A 25,068-nucleotide genomic window follows, 5' to 3' on the forward strand; every position below is an offset into this window, starting at 1 on the left:
GGAATATACTGAAAACACAGCCACAGCTACAATGGGCAAGACTGAAGGGTTGAAATGACCTGGGTGGAGCTATAGATAAAACTAAAGCCTAACACAGTGCTTATTAAGACAAGTAAAAAAAGAAACAAAATCCTGAGATGCACAAATATAGGTACTGGACATCAGTCAGAGCGAATTAATGTTACACCACATTAGGAAATGGCAGGGTCATATTTTAAATACTCTTTGTTTGCCCTCTTCAGTCATAAAATGCAATAAATGCAGTTATATATTGACGTTAGCCATTTACATTTTTGCTTCTTCAGAGTATATAAGTACAGTAATAAAATGCTAAAGTGAATTGAGTAATACTTTTTAAACTGCTGTGAGTAAATGGGGAACCCAGTATTGACTTTCTCTTTCATCTCCTACAAAACTCAATGACACTAAAACTAATATTAATATGAATCCAAAAATGGCTGCAACTAACAAAAACAGTTTTTGAAAGTTAAGAGTAAGTATTGCTGAGAATAAAAACATTGAAATAAAAATTCTAGCATAAGGAGTTTCTGATTTTTCTTTTATATTCCTCCTTTCCTGGGCCATTTTTGGAACAAGCAGCCTAGACAGAGAACTAACAGAGAGTTCACATCACTAATGCTGTCTTTTAGTGATTCACTCTGGAGATCCATTAAAAAATATCAGTTAACATGAATTACTAAGAGCAATTTTAACAAAGAAGAATTTGAAAAGAATGGAGGATGCTTTTGAGAATAATATTAATCATTCATAGTCTATATATACATTAAAAATAAATAATGTATATGAGGAAACTGTAAGTAGTGTCAGGACATTAACTCAAGTTATTGAAATGCTGACTTACAAAATTAAACTTAAATAAGTAATGGTATAATATGAAGAAAAGTTTTATACCTAAAGATTTTGGCAGCAGGATTTTGACAAATTCATTGTGGTCCCCTACATGCAGGATGCTGTATATGCTTGTGTTCATCAGCTCTTCTTGGTTGTACCTCAGGTACTGTGTCACATTCTCAGAAACAAACACAACATTACCTTCTGGGTTCACTACAAAGAAGAACCCATCTAGGGCCTAAAGGGGGAAAAACAGAAAACCAGGGAGAGAAAGAAAAAGAGAGAGAGAGACACACATATAATAGTGAACAATCAGATTAACAAAATACACAGAAAATCAATACTCTATTCAGAAGATATAACTGAATCTTTCCCCATCCATCCCAGTTCTTATATTATTGTCTGTAAGAGCAAAGGACACATGGATTTCAGATTGAGCACCTCATCTTACTTATATGACACAAGTATAAAAGCACAGAAAGGTACAACCTTGCAAAATAATGAAACCCACAGATGGAAACAAACCAAATCCCCCACCCTAAACAAACAAAATGGGAGAGGTTGCCATCTATCTATCAGCCTGCGTGTGAAGTAAGAAACTTGGACCAGAAGATGGTTCTGCTAAACTCACAGCCTGTTCACTCCTCTACACAACACAGGAAGGTTGATCCCAGGGAAACACCACAGGACATCCTGGCACAAGGCAAGGAAAACACTGGCAGAAAGAAAAACTCTCTCCTCATCCCCAGCAGTGCATCTGCATAGAGAAGAGGCCCCATGGTGCTGGGAATGTGAGGCATTAAAAGCAGAGAAGGGCAAAGGGAGCTGAGAGAAGGCAGTAAGCAGTGAAGATGGGGGAGCTTTAGCCTCTGCTCCAAGGACTGCTTTTATTTTTTAAAAAAATTGACACCAATTTAATTCAGTCCACACATCATCCAGAGAACAGGAATCAGATTTTCACCTCTTCAACTCAGCTTCATGGTTTTCCAAAGGACTTAAAATTTCTGTGAGGAAGTGTCTACATTAGTATTTTCTGCTGATTGGTTTCCCTTCTTATCTCTTGTGACAGTGATGACCTAGCTGCAGCATTCTCTACAGGATATCTGCTCTATGTTATCTGAAGCCTAAGCCAAATACCACATCACTTCTACCCAATGAAGACGAAGTAAAAAATTGAGTATTGTTAAGAAATTCTCATGCAAACTTTATTTTTCTTAGGATGCAAGCATGATAGCAGATGGCAGAAATATATCATCCCTTTAATTATGTCATAGGAGCAGATAAAGGGGAGATAGAGTTAAACTTAAAAGCACCAAAGCTTTTGGTCTAAGCATTCAATTAACAATCTACACAGACTTCTGCAGCTTTGCCTGATTTATTCACCTCTCTAAGGATTGGCAGGAAATCACTAGAAGAGTTGTTAGTTATTGTATCTCCAGGGACAGAAATAAATTAGAAAAAGAGGCCACCCAGAATTCATTGTGGGTCAAACCCAAGTGGATCTATACTAAATGTGAACACAGCTCACTGCAAAACAGTCTGAACAAGGAGGAACTGCCACAGCAAGCACAAGGCATTTTTGATTTGACCCAACTTGTATACTGTACAACTCGTGTGGTGGTCACAGCAGGCAGTTCTCAAGTCCACTGGTAACAGAGAGATGTTTAAAATATCGCACATTACTGAGCAGTTGGCAAATCCAGGCAATAAAAGAGAAGGCCAAGGATGGATTTTACTTCTGCCTTCGCCACCTAGCAGGAGGCTAAAGAGAAGGCAGAACCAGGCTCTAGGTCAGAGTTTCACAAGGGAAGGATGAGATGCAACAGTCACAGGTTGCAAGTCAGGAAACTTCATGGAGATACAAGAAAAGAAAATTGCACCATGAAGGTGGTCGGATATGGGAAGAGGCTGCAAAAACCCCTTCCACAGAGATATTCGAACCTCAGCTGGACTCAGATCTGGGCCACTTGCAGTGGGAGGTAAGAATAGACAAGCTCCAGAGGTTCTTCCCAAACTAAGATAAGAAAGATAATGATTCTGCTGCAGGGGAGGGTCGAGGAAAGCACAATGCAAGCAGAGCAGCTGAGCCTGACAAACGCTTTCTTTGTTCTATTTTAAAATTACAACATATTAAAACCCACAACTAAATGTATATGTGTATACTTTCCCTGACTCTCTCTAAATTAATATAAACTAGGTCTTTTTTTCTCCTGTTGTCACAAATTCTAGTTCTGACATAATTTTTATCATTGCCTTCTTTTTGTATCTGATAATTATTGGTTCCTCCTGTTGATTTACTTTCTTTGTGAGCTCCATCTTTTATGCGTACTTTCTTAACATTCATTACATTTTCCTGCTGAGTAGCATTTATTTTAACTAACAAAGATTTACAAATTGAGGCTCTAGTATAATTTTCAGCATAATAATTTCAAGTATAATAATCAGCATCTGTGCTATGGATTAATGTCTTAGGCTGCATTTCACCACCACTTAAAGCCAGTGTAAGCATGGCCTGTTTGATTAAGTGCTTCCTACATCACAACAGCAACCTGTACTGTGTGAGGCTATGAAGAGCTGGACCAGAGAGCTGAGCTGGCTGAGAACTAATTAAAGAAAAAAAAGATGCTAGCCACATCAGTCCCCAGCTGGCCAACCATAGAAGCCAGGGTATTTGGAGCTGGCAGAAGGGTGTGGGTTTGGCTGAACTATCCTGCTTGGCAGCTGTCCACACATTAATTCACAGGGGCTGCAAAACCAAACTTATCACAGATGTTTATTGGAGTACTAAGGAGAAAATTTTCAAAGGTGGAGATGGCAAGCAAGAGATTATGAGAGTTACTGGCATCCCACAATCATCTTCAGCTTTCCCAACTGTTTCCTAGAGTGGCAACTTCTTTGGCAAAGAAGAGCTTCCCTCACAGCTGTTTCTTGAGTTGATCACAGACGTGGCCATCTGGGCTTAGAGTAACAAAGGGCCTTATATTTCAGTCTCTCATTTCTTTCTATTCTCTTAAGAAAATAATCTTGCAGGTAAGTTGCAGCAGGCTTTTGAGGAAGTTAGTGCACCAAGACACCTGAATATTTTAGATGCCTCCCCTTTTGCAATAATTTCTTACTTCTGTTCCCAGATGTGAGCCAACAGAATCAAAAACTTTTCTTCAGAGCTATTGGGAAAATGGGTGAACAAATAATGGACAGTATGATGGAAAAGAAATCAAGAAAACAGATATTTTAGATTATATATTGGAACAGAAAATAGATTTGTGTCATTTGAGATGTTGTCATCTCTCTCTTGACTATTTTTTCCACACTTTCTTCCTATCTACTTTCTTGCTTTAAGCAAGAAATATGTTAACATATTCCTCAGAGGCAGCTGCCTGATGAATTTTACTCACTTTTTTCAGCTGGAGACACTCATTATTTTGAGGATTCTTCAGTTTTATTCTTTAATAAAAACATACAATTACATTTCTAAACCAAATCAACTAATAAACTGTTCATCAGCATTGCCATTTTTATTATTATTTGGCAATGAGAAAGGGTAGGGTTTTTTTAAGAGGTTGTATAAAAGAGTTCTGTAAAAATGAAATAACTGAATTGCATTTCCTTAAGGTGATAAAGACACAAAGAAAGTATCTGTAGTCTTTCCACAGCAAATATAGAACAACTTTCAGTCCTTTGTAAGTTTCTTGGTGCAAAAGGACCATGGCTCATTAATTAAGCTCCACAATGTTTCATTGTTAATATGCAAAGGAAAACTAAACTAAATTAAATGGAACAACAGAATAAATGGGTGATTTTACATGTCATATTTGCTGTAATAGCCAATCACACAAGATAAGCCAGGAAAAATATAATCTTATTCTTATTTTCCCTGTGATTAAAACAGGTCCTTACAATTAAATTAATAGAAAATTAAAGATAAATTTTAACATAGCAGTGTAAGAGATGAATGCATAACCTTGTTTGATAGCAAACCCAACAACATTCAATCTAGTAAGTATGTATAATAAATATTAAACCAAATAAATTAATTTGTTACCCCCACTTTTCAAAGAACAATGCCTCCAATCTGTCTAATCTTATGTTCTGCAGCGTGAATTTGGAGCCTTTATTTTGTATGCGATATAGAAAACTACGTCTTCATTTGACCAATTATGAAAAATAAAGCAAATACTTAGAACTGTTATACATGCATTCAGAATAATCATGCTTTTGCCAAAGCTGGTTTCTTTAGCTTGATTCAGAGTTTGTGTTTTATGTTACCTAAAGTAACATTTATTCTTCCTTACAGATGAAGTCCACAGCCAGAATGGGATGGGAATAAACAGTCTGCAAGTGAGTTTAAGCAGATAAAGCAGGAGCGCCGAAGGACAATAGCACATGACATAAGGATCTCTGATAACACACCTACCCAACATTACTGCTAACACACATGTGGAAACTAGGCTTGAATCATACAGCCTTTTGGGGTATGAAATAACAGCTAAAGTCAGACAGAAATCTTAACTGAACAAACTGAAACACAGATCTTGAAAATCTCTCCTAGATTACTTTCATATTCTAGAAGCTAGAGTCTTGCTTCAAGCGCTGAAGTGATAAAATATTAAAGCAGTATAGCAATGACATGCAATTTTAGAGGAATATTATTCACTTGTATACTACAGTACATGTAAGTCAATATTTAAGTGGAACAGGTCTTCCACAGCTGTTGTGGTTCAGAACAAATAAAACATGCACAAGCAGATACTCAAGACTCACTATCAGCTGAAGCCCCTCTAGCCGTCTGTGTTACAAAGAAGCAGAACTCTCTGTACCTCTCCCTACTTCAAGCTGAGTTTCATCACTGAATGCAAGAGAAATAAATATGCTGCCTGCTCTTTAATGACATAATCCCAAGTAGCCAGGGTGGCTCTTTTGGCCATTCCTTTACAGCGACCTCTGACTACACCTTTTCATCTCATCCATCCTAGGAGGAGCAGAACTGCCCTAAACACAGGGATTTTGTGCTCTTTACCTCAAGCATCATTGGTCCAAGTGCATCCTTGTCGATGACACTCTGACCTGTAGATGATACGTCTGCTTTTTGCACTTCATCTTCATTAGCTGCTGCTGCCTTTTCTGCAAGAGAGAAAATTATGTGTTAAACGACAGGGGGCTGATCTCACTGATACACCAAGAGCCCACAGAGTATTGAGAAGAGCTGTGAAACGCTTACAGTGCAACAGTTCTGAAAATGAGATTAGACAGTCTCCCATAATGATTCAACGGAAGCATAACTAGCCTATTAGTTTCTCAGTTTTCATGAAAATGAAATAATTTCTCATGTTTCTCTGCTAGACGTTTTAGCAAACTACAGAGTCTAACACTGGGCGAAGACAAGGGCTCTTTATGAAGGTGCAGTGAGCAAAAACCAGGATCAAGGTGCAGTAGAAGACTGATCTAAAAGAGCATGCAAAGCTTGCAGCTGCAGAGCTTTTCCATGACCGCTATATTTAGAAGGAAAAACATTAAGTCCACAATCTACGGTTTCAGTACTGAGAAACAGCGGCCTCAGTTCAGTTCCCATGTCTCCACCCACATTCTTACTATCACGTAATTTTCATACCACCTTATTTACCAATATGTTATTAGAACTACATAAAATGTCAAGTGCTGCATTTGAAAATTACAGGCAAGAAAACAATGATTTCAGGCTCCTGGAAGATAATGCCATACATTAAAATGTGTTGGGTACAGCACCATAGGTTATACCCAACTCCAAATGTAAGGAATATTCAGAGAACTTTCAAACCTAGTGGGGTTATAATTCCAATTTATCAAGTAATGAACTGTATTAATTTCAATATTAATACTATTAATACTATTTCAAGAATGATATTTTTGTTTAAGGATGAATTAATAAAAGTAATAAAACTACTACATAAAATACATATTCTGATATACATTTTACATTGTAAATTAATGGAACAAGTTATTTTTTGTTGTCAGTTCTATACTCCAAACATTATTTTACTATTTTTCAAGAAGTAGTTATGTAAAATTAGGACCATCGTGCAATCTTGAATATTAAAAATAATTAGAAATTTCCTATTTTTTAGTATGATGCAATAGATTATTTTACTAGATGTGAAAGCACACTGAAATTATGTCTTCAACAATAAACTAGAAGAACATTCATCGTAGGAATTACTGAAAGTACCATGTGTGAATGGAACAAAGGGCCTCTGGAAAATCACCGTCAGTGAAAATTAAAGCATCAGTCATGCAAACTGAAATGTATCCAAGTGTACAGTATTTTCTGCTATCTGTAGATCTGCAATAATTCAGGTAAAGTTCTTCTGAACTTTCCTGGGCATAGGTTTTAAGGTCAGTGTCAATATGTGCTGCTCAAATACAGAGCAAAGGAACCGATTTATGAAGCCCCGGGTGTTCTCCTGTCAGTGATCACCCACTGGCAATAAGGCTTTGGTCACTTGGGCTGTCTCATCCTAGATTTCTATGGTTTCTCGCTTTCATAAAGACTCACAAAAATTTTAGCTGTCTTCTTAGGTATTATACAATATATAACACCACTATGAATAATGATTTAGCAAATTGCTCTGAAGATGGAGTTGCAGCTAAAAGACTAATTTTAAATCACTCTGATTAGCATAATCTGATAGAAATAAATTCACTAGAAATAACTATTAACATTTCCTCTGCCACTTGAACTCACAAGGACATAAAATTAGTATTTCTGGTTTAGACTAGGGGTGGGATTATATTTTTTTCCTCATCCTTCTTGTTTTGGCAAAAAGCAGAAATTAGGTGTAACAGAAAAACAATTGAACAAACCTTCCCATGCTACAACACAGCAGAGTTGGCACCATATGATGATACGAAACTGAAAACATGTTCTAAAAATTCTAAAAGAACTCTAAAAATAGAGCTGAGCTTTTAATAAAGCCAGTGATGATATCTGTTTCCCATCTGTTCCTCTGAGCATAAAGTGATCTCTATTTTCACACTGCAAAATATTAGAATGGACAGGGATACCAGCTTCTTGCTCACTCGACCACTGCTTCAGCCATTGATACCATCTTGATTATGGGAGAACATGGGATTATTCTCTATGAGCCAGAAATGGAGGGGCTGCAGATATGATCCAACAGTGGTGTGCAAGCACATTACAGTTTCCTCATGTCACTGGTTTACAGACTACTTTTACTGATTATTTTTTACATAATACAAAATATTTGCTCCTGGTTTTTTTTTTTACTCTTACAACCATGGAGTTTATACAAACCACCTCATAACATTGATAAAAACAATTGTTTTCTTTCATGCAGGCTGATGAGGTTTTATACAAAGGAAAAAGAGGACATTTTAAATTATTATAATAGTAATCAACACAGAAGCTGCAATACCAGGTCTGGGTATTGTAAGGATCTCTGAAACCTCACATCCAGTTCCTGAGAGCTGCTGCTTTCCTCTCCACTTCCCTGTTTTCTCCATTTTGATTGTTTAATCCCTGACTGCTTCTGCTTCATCACCAGCTGTCCCCCCATAACCATTTGACTTCTTCATTTTCTTTTCCCTTTTACACTCTTTTCCACAGAGGGCCCAACATCTTTGTGGAATCAATAAACTCAGTGCTTTCTCAAAGAAAAAGTGCAATGAACAGAGAAAATATGAAAATGCTATTTATACTCAAACACTACCTACCCACTTTTCCCAGAGATGGTGACAACGTACACTACACTACTCATGAACTTTGGCTAGGCACTCTGAAAAGCAGTATAAATCACAAGTGCTCCAAAATTATGGACTTCCTAACTGGATCTGTAATGTAATTGGGTAAGAATTCAAGTAGCTGGAGCACTTAGACGAGGCTACACATCCAGGCCACAAGCCACACTTAAATTTAAGTGGCATTGTATAGGAAACCTAGGCTTCAGACAGCCTCTGAGTAGGACCAGCTGTAATTTATGTCACTGTTATAAACAAGCAGCTACTAATAATATTCAGCTCTGCAATAAATTATCCATTTTTGACTGAATTCCAAAGCCCCTCATGTAGACTTTATCAGCACATACAAGAGGAGTAAGTGCAAATCCTGTCAGCAGTGTCGTCTTGACAGTCAGTCATGGGCAATATCTTGAAATGCAAATCTTTCCTTCAGCAATACAGCGCATGGGGTTAATTGGCAACAAAAATTTGTTCCAGGGTGGCTGGAAAAACCCAATGATTGATACAAGAATTTCTAATGCCGACAAAATAATGCATTATCACAAGTCAGTATTCCTCATTTTTCTTAACTGTTCCAGCTTCCAGTGTTAAGTAACGGAGCAAAAATGTAAACTCTCCCTTTTTTACTTCTATCTTTTTTAAGTTCACAGGAGCCCAACAAAGAAATTAAAAGCACAGAGTTTATAATTTCTACAGTAGATTAATGATCTTTGAATGTCAAAGCTTAGGAAAATAGCTGTAAAGCCCCAACCTTGCAAATCCTTTCAGAACCCTGTTTTTCCAGGCCCATGAGAATTGTTGGTGTTACCCTCTGACTAACCACAGCCACTAGATTTTGCCACTGCAGCCACACGGAGAGGGGGAGCTGGTTCCCTGACTTCCCACCTTCCAGAGATGCCTCCTGCTAGAACAGTGATGCCCCTGTTAAATGTCAGCCAAGTGTTACCAGGTATCCTACAGGCACAGTGGCCAAAGGGCAGCAGAGAAAGAGTGTGGAAAGAGAAATACAGCCTTTTGCTGCCAGAGGAAGTGAGCAGGATGGAAAAGGGCTTCCCATGGCTTCATCTCCATACAGAGAATTCTGCACTGGAGAGGGAGCACTGAATTAAAAACCAGTCCCATCCTTATGAATATGGCTACCAGGGATCAAGCATATTTTATCTGAATTACAGTAGTAAAAACTTCCCAAACATGAAATAATTATTAGCTCTGCTCAATTACAAGTTTAGCCTAGAGAGAGAAAAAATTTAAATAAAATACAAGTACCCCTGAGAGACATACTACAAAGAATATATACATCCAATTATGTAGTATTTTTAGGGATGTGTGTAATTTAGACTTTAAACTGTGGGTATGTTTACAATTGCATAAGCAGTATTATACTAAAATACATATTAATATTTTCAATTGGGCATCTTCCTAGTGATCGTAAACTGTATTTACTTTTCCATTTAATATACAGAATAAAGAAGGAAAAAAAAAGCCCTCAAAAATATTTTCTGATGAATTTATGAGTGGGAAGCCTCAAGCTTTATTCAAAGCTCATTCCAGATTCTGAAAGCAAACCTTTGTGAAATCACATTAGTTTAACAGAAACATGTAAGTCATAGAAATAGAAGCCAAAAGCAATAGTTGGAAGTCTCCTGCTACATTTTAACTTAGCAAGCCTTCTTGGTTTTCCATCCTCCCGACTTAAGCTATGTCAGTTCTCTCTGCATTTTTGACAGTAGACTCTGAAGTGTTACTGATGGGTATCACCTTCTCTTGGTTGTGTTTCAAACCCTACTTTCCTACAGGTGGGCAGGCAGGACCAGCTGAACAACTCAAAAAGCTCTCTTTGTTTGTATTCAAGCTCTGCTCCAACTTCCTCAAGGAAACCCACTACTGAAATATTTTCCCCTTCGTGCTCTCCGCAAAAAACCAAAATGCATTTTTGAATTAAAAGAGCAAAACTTAGCCTCTGCAGGAATTTAAAAAAGATGAAGCATGATTTGAAAGAGAAAATTTGGATCAACACAGATTTAGCTAATTTTTCACTGCACCAACATTTAAGGTTCTTCACAGAACAAGAAGAGCAAAAAAGAGATGCTGGTGAAATACTGGACAAGGAAGAATCCATGCTCTAGAAACCACCAAAGAAAAAGGTCAAGCAAAAAAAAAACCCAAACAACCAACCCTGTAACAGGTAAATTCAAGTTTATCCAATACTGTTTAAAACAGGTTTCTCAGAAGCCCTGTATATAATTCCTGCTGCTTGTAATTTTCTGGAATTGCTATTGAAATGCCACACTTACCTCAAATCACATACGCATTTTGGTACAATAGGTATAAAATACAAACAAAGAGATTTATAATAAGTGACACTAGAAAGCTCAACTCTGCACTCTTAAAAAAAATAAAAATCATACAAATCAAGATCCTTATAACAGTAACAGGAACATCACCTAAAAGTGAATGTAAAAGCTATTAAAGTTTAAACATGCAATTTAATTTTACACCGGAGCTATCTTGAAAACAACTTATCTTCTCCATTTTTTGTGCATATTAGCCAACTACTTTTGTCTTGCCTAATTCATATATCTAAGTTTGCCCTGCCTGATCCTTCTGAATTGCTGTGCAGAAATAACATCCAGACAATCAAGAAAACTGCTGCAGTATCCAACTGTCCAAAGATAAGGGTAGATACAATACTAAAAACTAATGCTAACATGTAATAGAAAGTATACTTAGCAAAGGCTATATTTTCGCTGACCTCACAGTTTTCAGTATTAGATTAAATAACATTTCAAATATTAGATGTAATAATATCTGTGTATAACTATTGCTAAGTAATTGTATTGACTATGGTAATGGACAGGAGGTTTTTAACATGAATAAGGCTGTACAGAAAGTGCCTTCAAATGTATCAACTTGAATAAAACACAGAAGAGAAAAAAACCAAAAAATTGTATTTGGTAATGTGAGTAGTTTTGGATCACTACACATGATGAAGTAAAGCAGTGAAGAACGTGCAAGTTATTTTGATGCTTGGTTAACCACAGGGAAAGCAGCTCTGCCTTGTAGCTGTGTAATTCAAAGCACTAGGATCCATGGCTCACTTGAAACTCCATACCCCCATGCACGTTCTTACCCAGTCCCCATTGCCTCAATACAAGTTGTTTTTATTCCCTGAAAGCAAGCAATTTTTCAAAACACCAGTGACTAAGAAACAGCAACTATTTCAGCAATCAATTTTAAGACCAGCTTATCCCATCCTTGTGAATAAAGTTAGCTACTATTTTAGGGAAGAGATTATATAGTGAGGTTGCTCTTTCATCACACAGCACACATCTGTCCAGAGCAAAGAAGCTCTTAGACTCTTGAATATATATTTTCTCCCAGAAACTATAGACCAAGTCTTACAGGAAAAACTATGCAACATCTCAGGAAGGTTTTAGGAGGTAAAACAAGGGAGAATTATGCATCTGCACCGAACTAAAATTAGAAAAGCTGCCATATGGCTCTGTGAAGCCAGCAGCACGTTCTTATTCATTAGGAAGCATTCTGCTAACATAAAAACACAAGGCCTTCCTGTGCTCTCCAAATGTGTTTATCTTTTCAACATTAATGCATGATATATCATCAGGCTGCTGAAATCTCCTGCAGTGCATATTAAAAAAGCACAGCTGCACTTTTTCTCAGCACGTTTATTCACTGTGAGCACAGCTCTGCCCACCTCCCTGACACAGTCCTCTTGTCAGCCTGGCTCCCTTTGGTTGGAAAGGGCTGCACTCCCACTGCCCAACTCATCTCCCCACGTTCTGCTCTGCTATCACACCCACATGGTTTAGCTCCGTATTTACTACTGCTGGTGGAAGCACACTTAAATGGTAAATGACCCTAGGGCTCAAGCTAAAAGCCCTTGGAAAGCTGTGAGCAAAACTACTCATTCAGGAGCAGCAGCACTTACAACGCTGCGATTTCTTTTTTCCAGCGCAAGCTGCTCTAACTGTGCAGCTGCTCTTCCATCTCATGTATATCTGCCCCACCTTCCCATGGTAAAAAAGCATCACTAAGGCACTAACTCTATGGGAACTTTCATATTCTCACAAAACCATCAAATATAGGTAAACATTCATGGAGCTTTATAAGCTTTGAGTGAAGTCCCACTCTTAGAGAATTCAGTAACAGTAGCCAGCATATAAAATTTTCATGGACACTGAAAGGAAAACAAGCACTGAAAACCCATGATGAATTTAGGAATAGCAACAAATGGAAGCAATAGCACCTAAAATTAATACTAGTTTTGTCTCTTAATGAATTTGACATTTAGCCATCATTCTTTTCTTGTACAAGTCAGCATTTTTTTCACTCAATATACCTTCTGTAAGAAGTACTGCCTGAGAAATAATTGCCCCCAGCTCAGTTAAACTGGAACAAGGACAAAAATAATGAAATTCAACTTACCAAGGGTAATATTTAACTGCTGGAGAGAAAGAAGCCTATTATCTCTGTATGTATTTTTTGCTAAATACTTTAATAAGCATTTTACTACCTTTTCCTTGGTTTCTTCCTCCCTCTCATTTTGCCATCCTTATTGTCATCAACATCTATGACCTCTTTTCCTTCTTATGATTAAAAAATTCAGTGATCTGCTCCTTGGAAGTGAGGAAGAAGACAGGGGCAGGAGTAGAAGTGCCCACTCCTTCCTGCCCTGGACCCAGGATCCAGTTGTCTCCAAGCCCCATGAGCTGGGGTACTGCAGTGCTGCATTCCTGGCACATGGCACCACTCAGAGCACCAAGTCAGAATCCCATCCATAAATACACTTAAATAACTTCTATGAAGATTGCTAACCCTTGGATAACAGTGACAGCTAAAAGTGACATTATTCACAAAACCAGCATTATTTACAGAACTTTGTACTATGATGCACAGATTTATCTACTTAAAGCAGTGGGCAAGAGATTATTCATACTCAGTATTACCTCAAAAGGCCCCCAGTCTCTGGTACATTAAGGACTGGGGACTGAAGTAAAACTCAGAATCACAAACCTCTCGCTGCAGCTCCTGCTCAAGTGAAGACTAAAGTGTCCTAGCCAGGACCTCAAATCATCAACGGCTTGATCCATCCCCAGCACACAATAAAAATATGAAACTATGCAGCAATTAAAATAATTTATTTGGTTATATTATTTCTAGTATTTTTATTTATCAGTAAAGATACAGAAGGACAATTGCTATGTCTAAGACATAAACTAAGACTGAAAGGAACCCTGAATCCAGAAACTATTTTTCACCCATGCCTCATTTAAACTTGTGGCAATGTGTCAAACTACCACAGTAAAAGTGGAAACTTGTGTTTCATCTCAGAACATGGAATTAAGCTTCCATCATGACCATCACCTGTTGAATCCCTGGATATGCTGCAACATTTCCACTAAGTTTTCAAAAAGGTGGAAAGGGATATAACTGGGTATAGTTTTACACCTGCAAAATTTTTAGACAGGTCTTATTACTAAAATATTTGAATATGTTCAACATATGCTTTTATATGAAATGAAAGGTTGTGCTTAACTTGCAATCATAAAAATTAAATGTACATGTATATATTCCCGTGTTTTAAAGATATTATATTTTCCCCAAAAAGACCACCAACACTACCTTTCCAGTGTATACTGACTGATTAGAGAAATGTCTAAATAAATTAATCACCAAAGGTTCCCTGCCCAGGAAATTACCTTACCAAAAAGCCAAAATCCGGGATGACACTTAGAATTTATAATTTTCATTGGTTTTAAAATGCATTTTTAAATACAGGAGCTGGGGGCTCTGGTTTTGCATTTACAGTTCCTAAGAATGTCTAGTAACCAGTATGATCACAAATATCTGATTGATTACAGTGTAATTTATAGTATTTAATAAATGCCTAAAATACAGTACTCAAGCAATAAAGGAGTACACGTGTTAGATTAGGTACATTGGCTGTCAGTGCCTTACCCCAAAATACCCTTAATTTAATCAGTCACTTATTATTCTGTGCTAGAATCAGATAAGCAGATTCAAATATATGTATCTGTAGCTGTATACACAAACACATCCAGGAAACAGTTTTGCATCTGTTGCTATTTACATGATTTCAAAACACTCACGTAAACTACTCAAGTGTGCGCGACAGCAAATGCCACACAGCCATCAGCACTGACTTAAAATCTGTTACATTAATATGGCTGCATTTCAAAAGAAACAGCCAAGCTAACTGACCTCTGCACTGAAATATTAGATACAAATATTTGGCATCACTTCGTTTAACAAAGTCATTCTTTTCTTTGGTATGTACTGAATTAGGACAGAAAATTTTACTGTGTTTTTTGGCATTTGCAATTTTTTAAGTGTTAGATATTTACCTAATGAGTAACCTCATCTTATTTTGATAATTCATCTCTCAAAACAGTATTAATATGAATGCCTAAATGGTGGGAGTCCCATGTTCTTTAATATTTTGGCTGAGCTAATGTTTTCAAAGACAAGAAACATGGCAGAATCTGATAATTTCGTTCAAAGCAGGGCTCCACTATGGTCTCAGAAATAATATATTACTTTTACAAATGTTAACACTCCTCCAATTGGTTCTCTGACATGTAAAAACACAGGCCGGATTCTGAAAATAAAGATATAAGGGTTAACACTCTTTAGACTAGAATCTACAGATGCAGTTGCCAAGCTAATTAAACTTATAGGTTTCCAAAACGTAGGCCAAAATAACATACTAGAAAAGAGTATTAATCTAGCCAGACTCTGTTTCTTGAAGCCTAACTCTTCTGTACTCAACCAGCTGTTAAAAGGAAACAGATGACTCCCTTTCTTTGAATGCCACATCGCCATGATTACAAAATATCTGTCTTATTTTAGGATGCTGATAATAAATCTTTGTGACACACCAGATCATCCAGAACAACAGGCAAAGATCTTTTTGCTTTTATAAATTGCCATCGACAACTGCATAAGTTTTCAAGAGACCTAATGTGCTCCACAAAAAAAGAAATATGATGGATCATGGGCTCCCTATGAGCCCACGAAAAGAAGTTTCCATAATAAAGAGTAGGCCAAAATGGAGCACAGATAATTGAAGACAGCTAAGAAAGAACAGAAACAGGTTTAATTTAATGTGCCCATGTTAGCATGGATTACAGGGCTCCCACTGTTTCTAATAGTCCAGATTATGGTAGATAAATCTTTAGCAAAAAAGCTCTAAATCATTAAGGACAAGTAAAGTTTTCTTCTCTAACAGCCCAGTGTTCAGGAATAGAAGTTTGGGCCTCTCTTCTTACTTGTCTAACACACCACCACATGCCTCAGCCAAATTTTCAAGGCAATTTTGAAACAGAAACTTTCCTATTACTGCAGGGAAAGCAAATGGAAAAACAAAAGAAACTGTTTATTTCTGCATGTTAGTTATTTAAAGGGATTTTTAAAATTCAAGTCCTTTACAAAACTGTGCTTAAGATAAATTTCATATATTTCAACAGTGGCTACGTTACTTCAGGTACATTATGAATACAGCGTGGCTGTGGGAAGAAAGGTAGTGATTATTAACCTGCATTGTTTAAAATATTCTCTAAAATTAAGAGATCTTTTTTCATTGTCCTAGAAAATCTTGGGTTATCTTGTTGCTATGATTTACATCCAGACAAAGTCACTTTTAACCTCAATTGCATTAATTTGTTCTGTCACATATTAATTAGCAGACATTTTTAAATGTCTGCTAATAGCACTGATAGGTACATATGGGCTCCCTTCAACAGACTGAACCATACTTAAAACTTAATTAATTAGGCGCTACCGTTTCTGTTTCTCTAATTCAGATTCATGAAGCAGGGATCAGCACCAAGTCTGAAATATGTCAGTATAATCCATAAACAGTTAAATGATTAAACACTAATGGTATTGTTTTCTCTCTTTTCTCAGGGAGCTTTATCAGTTCTGCTCTGAGAAGAAACTTGGAGCTGTTTTAACAGTTCCCCAACAGTGCCCCATGGGCAACTGGGAGCTCAGTGGAAAGGAGCTGTGCCAACGGGTGCTGTCCAGCCAGCTCTGTAGTCTTGCTCCTCTTCCCAGTCCCAAACTTCTGACATGGTACAGGCTGGGAGTGAGGGGCCCTTGCTGGGCAATCATCACCCTGAATATGCTGAACATATGTAGCTTTAACCAGGAAATGTTGAAGATTATGGTCTGCCTCCAGCCATGTCCCTCCTTGGCACCAAGGCCAGTAATGTAGGTCTGCAGCCAAGCCTGTGCATTACGTCAGAAGTGATAATCCAGAACATTTTCCTCCAGTCTCCAATTTACTTATTTGCTTGCAAAAAGGAACACGGGCGCCTGCTCCTCATTTTACATTTTACCCATTAGAGCACCAACAAGTAAGACCTTTTACATAACAGCTGTTATTTCCACAGTATTATGTGTTCACTTAAGAATACTGGGGCCAAAGTCCTTATTAAATAAACCAACCAACTAACCCAACAAAAATACCCACAAAAAACAATAGAAGAAACCCTGCCACTTCCTTTGGAAAGCATTTAAGCTGTTGAGATAAACAATATATGCTCCTTGCCTGAGCTTCAAAGAAAGAACAAATGGCAATGCCCATGACCATCACATAGCTCAGGGAAAGGAAGAGTATTTTTGCACCATAATTCACAATGACCTGAGAAAGCCAATATCCTCCCTCAGTTATCTTTTTAATAAAGGTTTTACAGACTGGCTTCTCTGCCTATATCAATGACATAAAAAAATAAGGGGGAAAAAGCTTACTGGCATATTTACATTTTAGATTGCCAACTGCAAACACATGATTATGTTTTGAACATTAACAACAATGGTCTGACAATCTGTACTACAATGTTCACTTAAAATCAGCACCTCTTGCAGATAGACAGATGGTGGTTCAACTTTCAAGCTCAGTACTAATCACAATAATCCTTGATTTTCATCAGTGTAACACTCAACGATTCATTAGCAACTTTTGTCACAGTCCCTAAACTATTTGATGATTTCTTGCCACAGCAAGTAAGAGTAAAAACATTATCAGAGGGATGATAGTGAATGGAATAAAACTGTCACAGTTTGGGTGTTGCTGGTCATAAAATTATGGCTAAAGCCACACCAAGCAAGAGAGAGCATGACTGGGGAAGACATGAAAAACAAAACACAGGACAATTACTGAAAAGAAGAGAAAACAGTACAGGCTTAAAATTAAGCCCTTCAAAAATTAGGAAAACACAAAGAAAACTCATTTGATAAAAAACTCCACTTCTGACAATTAGTGACAGGGATCATTGCATTCAAAGCAGTCAATGGGAATATGAAGAAAGAAATAAAGATAGGAAAAAGCGCCAAACATTCAAATATTTCCTTCAACCCAAGATGGTGAAAGGTTTTATACAAAAGTAGCAAGATAGGAAGAATTTTATGTTATTGGCACAAAATACCTTGATATTTTTCCACCAAACATCAAAACAAACAAACAAACCAAGAAAAATCTAAATGAGGGTCCCTCTGAGTTTTCCAATCTATATTTAGAGATTACAACCTTGATATTTCTTCCTTTTTTTTTTTAATTTCTTTTTTTTTTTTTATTTCCAACTAGATTAAATGCTTTATTTAAACACACTTCCTCTTCAGTGTTGAATATAGGCCCACACCTAATTTGTCTCTGGAAGATATCTCCCTCAGAAGAATCATGGGAAGTGGAGGTTGTTCCAACTCTTTCTAGGAAATTGTGCCTCAGGAGAAAAAGTACCAGTATAAGACTCGGCTCTTCATGATTGCATATCTTGGAGATGACAAGGGACCATTCTAACACATCCCAAAATATTTCACCAACTCCTGCATCATGACAAGAACTTCCACTGAATATTTTGAAGAACATTCAGATTTCTTTTGGAGGGCTGTGGGAACCTACCAATTTCTTCATTAAGTTGCCCCCAGTTTCAATTAATTTCCCATTAAAAAACTGCCCCTTCTGTATAGGTTGGTCACAAATTCGAGCTGTTAGGCTGTATCCCGCCTTTGTGTGCTGGAGTCCTCTGTGGCAGGCTCACTGTGGAGCTCTATTTTTGTTCATGCCAGTGAGCAAAGCAAGGTGCAGGGACACGCATTTCTGCTCTGAGGTGACCTGGCCCTCAGTGAAGGGAGGTACAACATGGCTACTTCATCCAAAGGAGCATGTGGACACTTATTCAGATAACATGGGCACATCTGAAGCATCTCCAGTTATGGAGTATCTACCTAATGGATTTACAGTTTATGGAGTTACCCACTTTAGTGGAACTTAAATTTATGTACTTTTCTGTGTCCCCTTTCTGACATTTTCTCTGATCTTGTGCAAGTAAGTATGTGTGTGTTTAAGTGTGAATTAAGAGTATACCCCTTGTCTTGTAAAATAGAGATGTGCCAACACTCCATAGTGATAAAAGGAAACAGAAGGCACGTATGTATTGACTCTCCAGTCGCTTGTCTGAGGGCATTTCACTATGAACTCAACAGTGCTCATGACAGAGCAAGCAACTAATCACTTGCCATATCATCCTTCAATCTTCAGTCTGTGATTTGCCCCCCAGTTGCCCACTGTGGGTTTTCATAAAACAAACTGAAAGGTGTAGTAACAGCTGACTTATTGTTTTTCTTATCCTTGGTGATTTCACATTCAAGGACCCCTATTTCCAAGTAACTGTCCTTACACAGAATCTTTAACAGCAATAACAAAATGCATGGTTTAGAACAGATGCAATTATCTTGGTTCTAGTTTGAACACAGAGAAGCCTTTGATCAATGCTTCTTCAATGTGCTGTGAATCCACAGGTTTTCAGGATTCAAACGTGGTATGAAAGGCACTGCACCCTATTGTGAGTAAATATTATATTATTGCTTTTCAAGCTGCAGTCTTTAAAAGGAACAGATAAAAGCTGTGTAACAAAACCTAGATTTCTTAAAATAGATTATCTTTTTTTGACTGAAGTATCATCACTATACACAGTGAATTAATTTGCTATTCCATAAATTAAGCTGCAGACAGAGAGCCAAAGTAACATGAAGTCTCCTTCATTTACTTGCTTTATGTGCTGCTGAGATTAAGATGTTGCATTCACTAATCTAAAGCACACAGCAAGATTTGATGTTCTACAGTCAATACCTTTTACACCACAAACCATCCAGCAACAAGAGACTAAAAACACTATCTTTAAGACTCAAATTAGTAGGCTACAATTGTTATTTAACATCTAAGCTCAGCACTTCTTTTCTGGCACCTAAACTCAGCCTTTGTTTCTCACCACACATCTCAGGACAGAACAGCTGGTGAGAAATACTAGACTCAAAAGCTTAGTCCATTTTGTGGAGGGAGAGTGTCAGTCTCTATTTCTGTATTTTATTTTCTCTTCAAATAAAAAATGCTAACTGAATTTATGATATTACAGTTCATAAGAGATTACATGATAAACTGCAAACCACCCCCCCAGCAAGCCTGTAGAGTTTTAATGTTTAAAGTGCTCAGTGTCAATTTAAATGCAGTCTGAGAACAATACACTTACCAAGGAGGCAGCCTCCAAAACCCAAAATTTCAAGAAGAGATGTCTCCATCTCTCTTATGGAAGACATTTTTACTACAATCCCAGTAATGCACAGACCATAATATGATCATTACATATTAAAGTAACTAAACCAAAATTTTAATGAAGATATTCCTGTAAAGAACAAAGAGGGAAACACTTGACACATACCCCCCCAAAGAAGGTTAAATATAAGAGAAGCAGCTCAGTCCTTTATAGCATTCCCCAGCATTGGTGTTACAGATCACAACCTCTTACACAGCAATCATCTTTGCAGCTATATAATACAAAGTAAACAGCCATACTTTGCTTGATATTTTGAATTTTTTTTTCTCTTGGACATTTAGAGTTATGAAAGAAAATAATGACTAAAGAAAAGCAAATATAAGTAGGATGCAAAACAAACAAGAAAGTTTTCCTGTAGCACTCACCAGTAATGACTATTTCTACCTGAAAAAGACCAGTACCTCAACAGCTAAGAGTAACATATAGTTTCTCTTTAACTTTGATCCAGTCAAAGCTCAGATTTTCAGTCTAAAACTATCAAGCAAATTTTCTCTGGCATGGAATTCATCCATCACTGACTAAGCTGAAGCCCATGGCCAAGAGGAATGTCTTCTCAGGTGACAGCCATAAGGTGACACCCCACAACCTCCAATAACACCAGGACAGCTCTGGGCTGTCCCATAGCTCTGTCATCACTGGTGCACTTGGACCTTTGTGGGACTCACAAGGGACTCACAGTGAGAAAGATCCTCTACAAGAGGTCACCTCAAAAACACTGCTCAGGCTCATCACACAACTGTAGAAATGCGACTGTCACGCACTTGGGAGGAAAGGAAAACTCATGATACGAGGAGGGCAGGGACAGTGAAACCAGGGCTTTTCAAGAGCTGACTAATTTTCCACAGGTTAGTTTGCAGCCTGCACACTTGATGGTCATTTCTATCTGTTTTCTTAAAGCAAGAGAATCATAGAATCAAAGACTGGCTTGGGTTGGAAAAGAGCTTTAAAGATCTTTCACTAGACCAAGTTGCTCAAAGCCCCATCCCATCTGGCTCTGAACACTTCCAGGCACGGTGTATCCACAACTTCTCTGGACAACCTGCTCCAGTGCCTCATCACCCTCACAATAAAGAACTTCTTCCTCATGCCCAATCTAATTCTATCCTCTTTCTGCTTAAAACCACTGCCTCTTGTTCTGGCATGACAGGCCTCAGTAAGAAGTCTCTCTCTGTTTTTCTTGTAAGCCCCCTTTACATACTGAAAAGCTGCAATAAGGCCTCCCCAGAGCCTTCTCCATTCCATGCTGAACAATCCCCCTCTCTTAATTGTTTGATCCCAGTGTGGACACAGTTATATGTCATAAAGTGTCTTCAGCTACTTATTCAGTAAGTAATACTAATTACATTATAACACTGTCTCCACAGGAGAATACTAATATTGTTAAAATGTCTTCACTTACGTGTAGCTAAGGTCTAAGCTAAGTTGTGTATCACTGTATGATACACAACTCCAGTAAAATAAGCAAACACCTCCTGGTGTTCCTGGCTTCCCGCTTGATGGGTCTGCTGGACAGTGACTACTTTTGATCAGACACAGAAAAGAAACTGATGGTCTGCATTACCTAAAACCACTTTAAATTCTTCAGTAGTTTTTTGGAGTCATGCAAGCAGTAAAGTCAACGTAAACTGCGTATTTAGCCAGAAAGCTTTACAATATACAGAGGCAGATCAAAGATATTTTCAGTGCATCACTCTCAGCTGTACGTAGGGAAGACAGCAAAGCAAATTCAGTAATAGTGTCATTTTGATGGTTTTGTGGTTTTGTTTTTTTTTTGTAAATGCGCTGCATTAATTCCTTGACTTCAATCACAAATTTCTGTTACATTTAATTCAGTCTTAAAATCCTATCAGACTGAAAATACAGTATATACAAACAGTGATAGCCATGTAGAATTCCTTTAAAAAGAAAAAGCTTCAAAAATTGGCATAAAATTTGAATAACTCTTTTCAAATATGATTAATATAAAAATATAATTACAGTAAAATTGACCCAGTAAAACATTTGCAAAACAAAACTCAACAAACAAAACACAAATCTGCATATGCTCTCTTGCCTTAATATCCTGATTTTGCAAGATATGTATGCACATAACTTTGAACCTTTAAGTAGTTCCACTGACTTAACAGGGATTACTCATCTGCTTAAAGTTAGGCAGTTGCTTAAATACCTTGTGAAATATGAATCTAAATTCAGATCTGATAAATTCAAAGTAGCAGCATCCAAAGCAACACCTCATTACAGCATTAAGACCATGCTGCTTTCTTTTAGCAAGTGATTTTACTTGCATACTGCTGCTGGAGGCAACAATACACTATCTGCTGGAGTGCCCCTGTGATTACACAGTACTGCTACAGGGAAGCAAAAACTGGTTTTGCTATCAAATGTGAAACCAGAAAAAGAAGATAAATATGATTAACAACAAGTCTTCTTTTAAAGTTCATACAGGTTTCCATGCATGTCTCTCTTCATCAAGCACTTTTCCTTCTCCCAACAGGATTTTGCTCTCATATGGTGATTCATTCTGTCCAAGGTCTGTCTTTTAAGGCTACTCTGAAAATAAGATCTGTTTCACAACTCAGAAGTGTACATTAACAGCTAGACTGGTAATTGCCACCCAATATCCCTTGCCTGAACCACTGAAAAGCTGATCTACAGAACACAACACCTCTTCAGAAACTGGTGACACATGAAAACTGGACTCTGCAGGAAAATGGAACTGACATAAAATCATACTTGAGAATACTTTACCACAGTAGATTATAACCCAGTATATGTGAACCTAAATAAGATAAGTGGATGCCGTCTTAAAAAATGCTACAGAAGAGAAAAAGTCTTGGAGAATAGAAGGAGAGAAATAAGAGACGGAGACCTGGAGTTTAATAAAAGGAACTTGAGACTTGAGAAAAAGAAACAACCCCATGTCTTGTACTTATATCAGGACGCATTCCTCAGCACTCCAACCAAAGAGGTCAGAGGAGACTTAGCTGGAGAAAGTGCTGAAGAAGCTTAAGGTGATCTTCAGTATCCTCTGTACCTACTGCATGGCTGATATTCAGACAGGAGGCTAAAAGCATAACTAGATAATGAAGAAAAGGAAGTTTAGAAGTGTGAAGCAGGAGTTGCTCAAATGTGACAAACAGTCTCTGCTTTAAAAGACAAATTATTTACCTGCTGACACCAGGGCCAGCAGGACAGATAAAAGGAGCTGCAAACTCCTGCCAGGGTTTGATTTTTATAACCTGCTATATACCCAAAAGAAGAAGAAAAAACCCCAAAAAAACCCAAAACAAAACAACACACCCCTCCTCTGCCCTTGAAATAAACAGAGACAAAGCAATTAAAAAAAAAAAAAAAAAAAAAAAAAAAGAGAGAGAGAAAAAAATCACTACCATAATGAGGGGAGTCAGGCTGGTGACAAGAGTAAAGGAAAATGACTACTGTTGGAATAAAATCAAATATGATTGATGGGAAACACTTCAACTGATTGCCAACTAAGGAAGAAGAAAATTCAGATTACTTTTTTTTGCTGTCAGAATTTTGTTGTCTTCAGATATGAGGAAACATTTTCAGCACTACTTATACAACAGAAATTAGTGTCGTAAGTGCTGAAGTGCTTCTTAAAATAAGATAGGATACTAAAATCAATCAGACACTATTTTACTAAGCATATTTCTTAAGTTCAATCAAATGGCTTTATAGTTCCTTGGCTGTCTGGCATATAAAGGAACGTTTATTCCCAATGGTCTTTACACTTGCCTAACACAAGCTTTTTAAATTAAGCATGTGCAAATCAGAATTTATTGCTTGTACACATTATGAACACATCTGCAACATATATGACCATTACTCTTTTCGAGAAACTTAATGTGGTCTCTAAACAACAGGAGAGCTTACACTTCAATGACCATGTAACACAACTGTTCCAAATTACTTTCATGTTATAAATAAAAAACTGAATGAATGTTTTCCAAAGTGCTTGAAACACAAGTCTCAAATCCCCAGTGGAGAAGATATCCACTTAAGATTTACATGAATACAACTTCTGTTTCATCTTCATGCTATAATCACAATTTTTCATCTCCTCTGGATTTTCACAAAATCTCTATCCAATCATTGTAAGATAATATGATAAAAGTTCTCAGTAGAAAATTAAGCTTTTGTAAAATAACTTGTCATCACTTTCCCAAATACTAAAACTGTTCCGAAACCAAGATTAAAACTTCATGCAATGGTTACAGCTTCCAAATACCTTAAATTCTTTAATGGATTCAGCTTTACACATGCATTTATAACTTGCCTTCAAATTGTAATAAACAGAATCTCTAACACACCACAACTTAGGAATCTTTGAAGTATATACTGTGAGAAATGATACAAAGATAACAGATAAAGTATTCCAAGTGTATATTTGCATATAAAATAGATCAGGATAGCATTACACTAAATTACATAGTATTATTAAAGTAAAATATCTATTACTTTTTTCAGCTACCAGAACAACTAGCTTGACATGGGAAACAAATATCAATCTGCATTTCATCCTTCCTTGTTCTCATTCCTAGAACCTAGAATAAAGTTTCCTTGACAAATCTCAGTAGCAGCTACAAACCTTGTTGCTTTCAGTGGCCTTACAAGGTATTTACAGCTGACTGTGCTTTTGTAAGTAGTTCGACCTTCATGTTCAATTCAAATTTTTAGTATTTATTTCAAAGAAACTACCTCTTTACTAAAACTTCTAAATATTAAAACTGTAAATTAAGTTCTCACTGATTTAATCTAATCTGCTTTGGAAAAAATGCAGAGCACACCCACTGTGTGACCACTAAGCCAT

The 25,068-nt window shown here is 37.2% G+C and overlaps 1 protein-coding gene across 5 annotated transcripts in view; it reads right to left on the reverse strand.

Annotated features, from left to right (window-relative positions):
* NCOA2 (nuclear receptor coactivator 2) overlaps nt 1-25,068 on the reverse strand; it is a 189,176-nt gene that overhangs the window by 46,585 nt on the left and 117,523 nt on the right. For all 5 annotated transcript variants that reach the window (XM_083877665.1, XM_083877663.1, XM_083877664.1 and 2 more), the window contains 2 exons: nt 5,870-5,973; nt 913-1,090 (listed from right to left, as the gene is read on the reverse strand). In XM_083877665.1, coding sequence (XP_083733791.1) covers nt 913-1,090; nt 5,870-5,973 — 282 coding nt within the window. The remainder of the gene's footprint in view (nt 1-912; nt 1,091-5,869; nt 5,974-25,068) is intronic.

This window comes from Zosterops lateralis (assembly GCF_965231275.1).
Source record: "Zosterops lateralis genome assembly, chromosome: 1".
NCBI lineage: Eukaryota > Metazoa > Chordata > Aves > Passeriformes > Zosteropidae > Zosterops > Zosterops lateralis.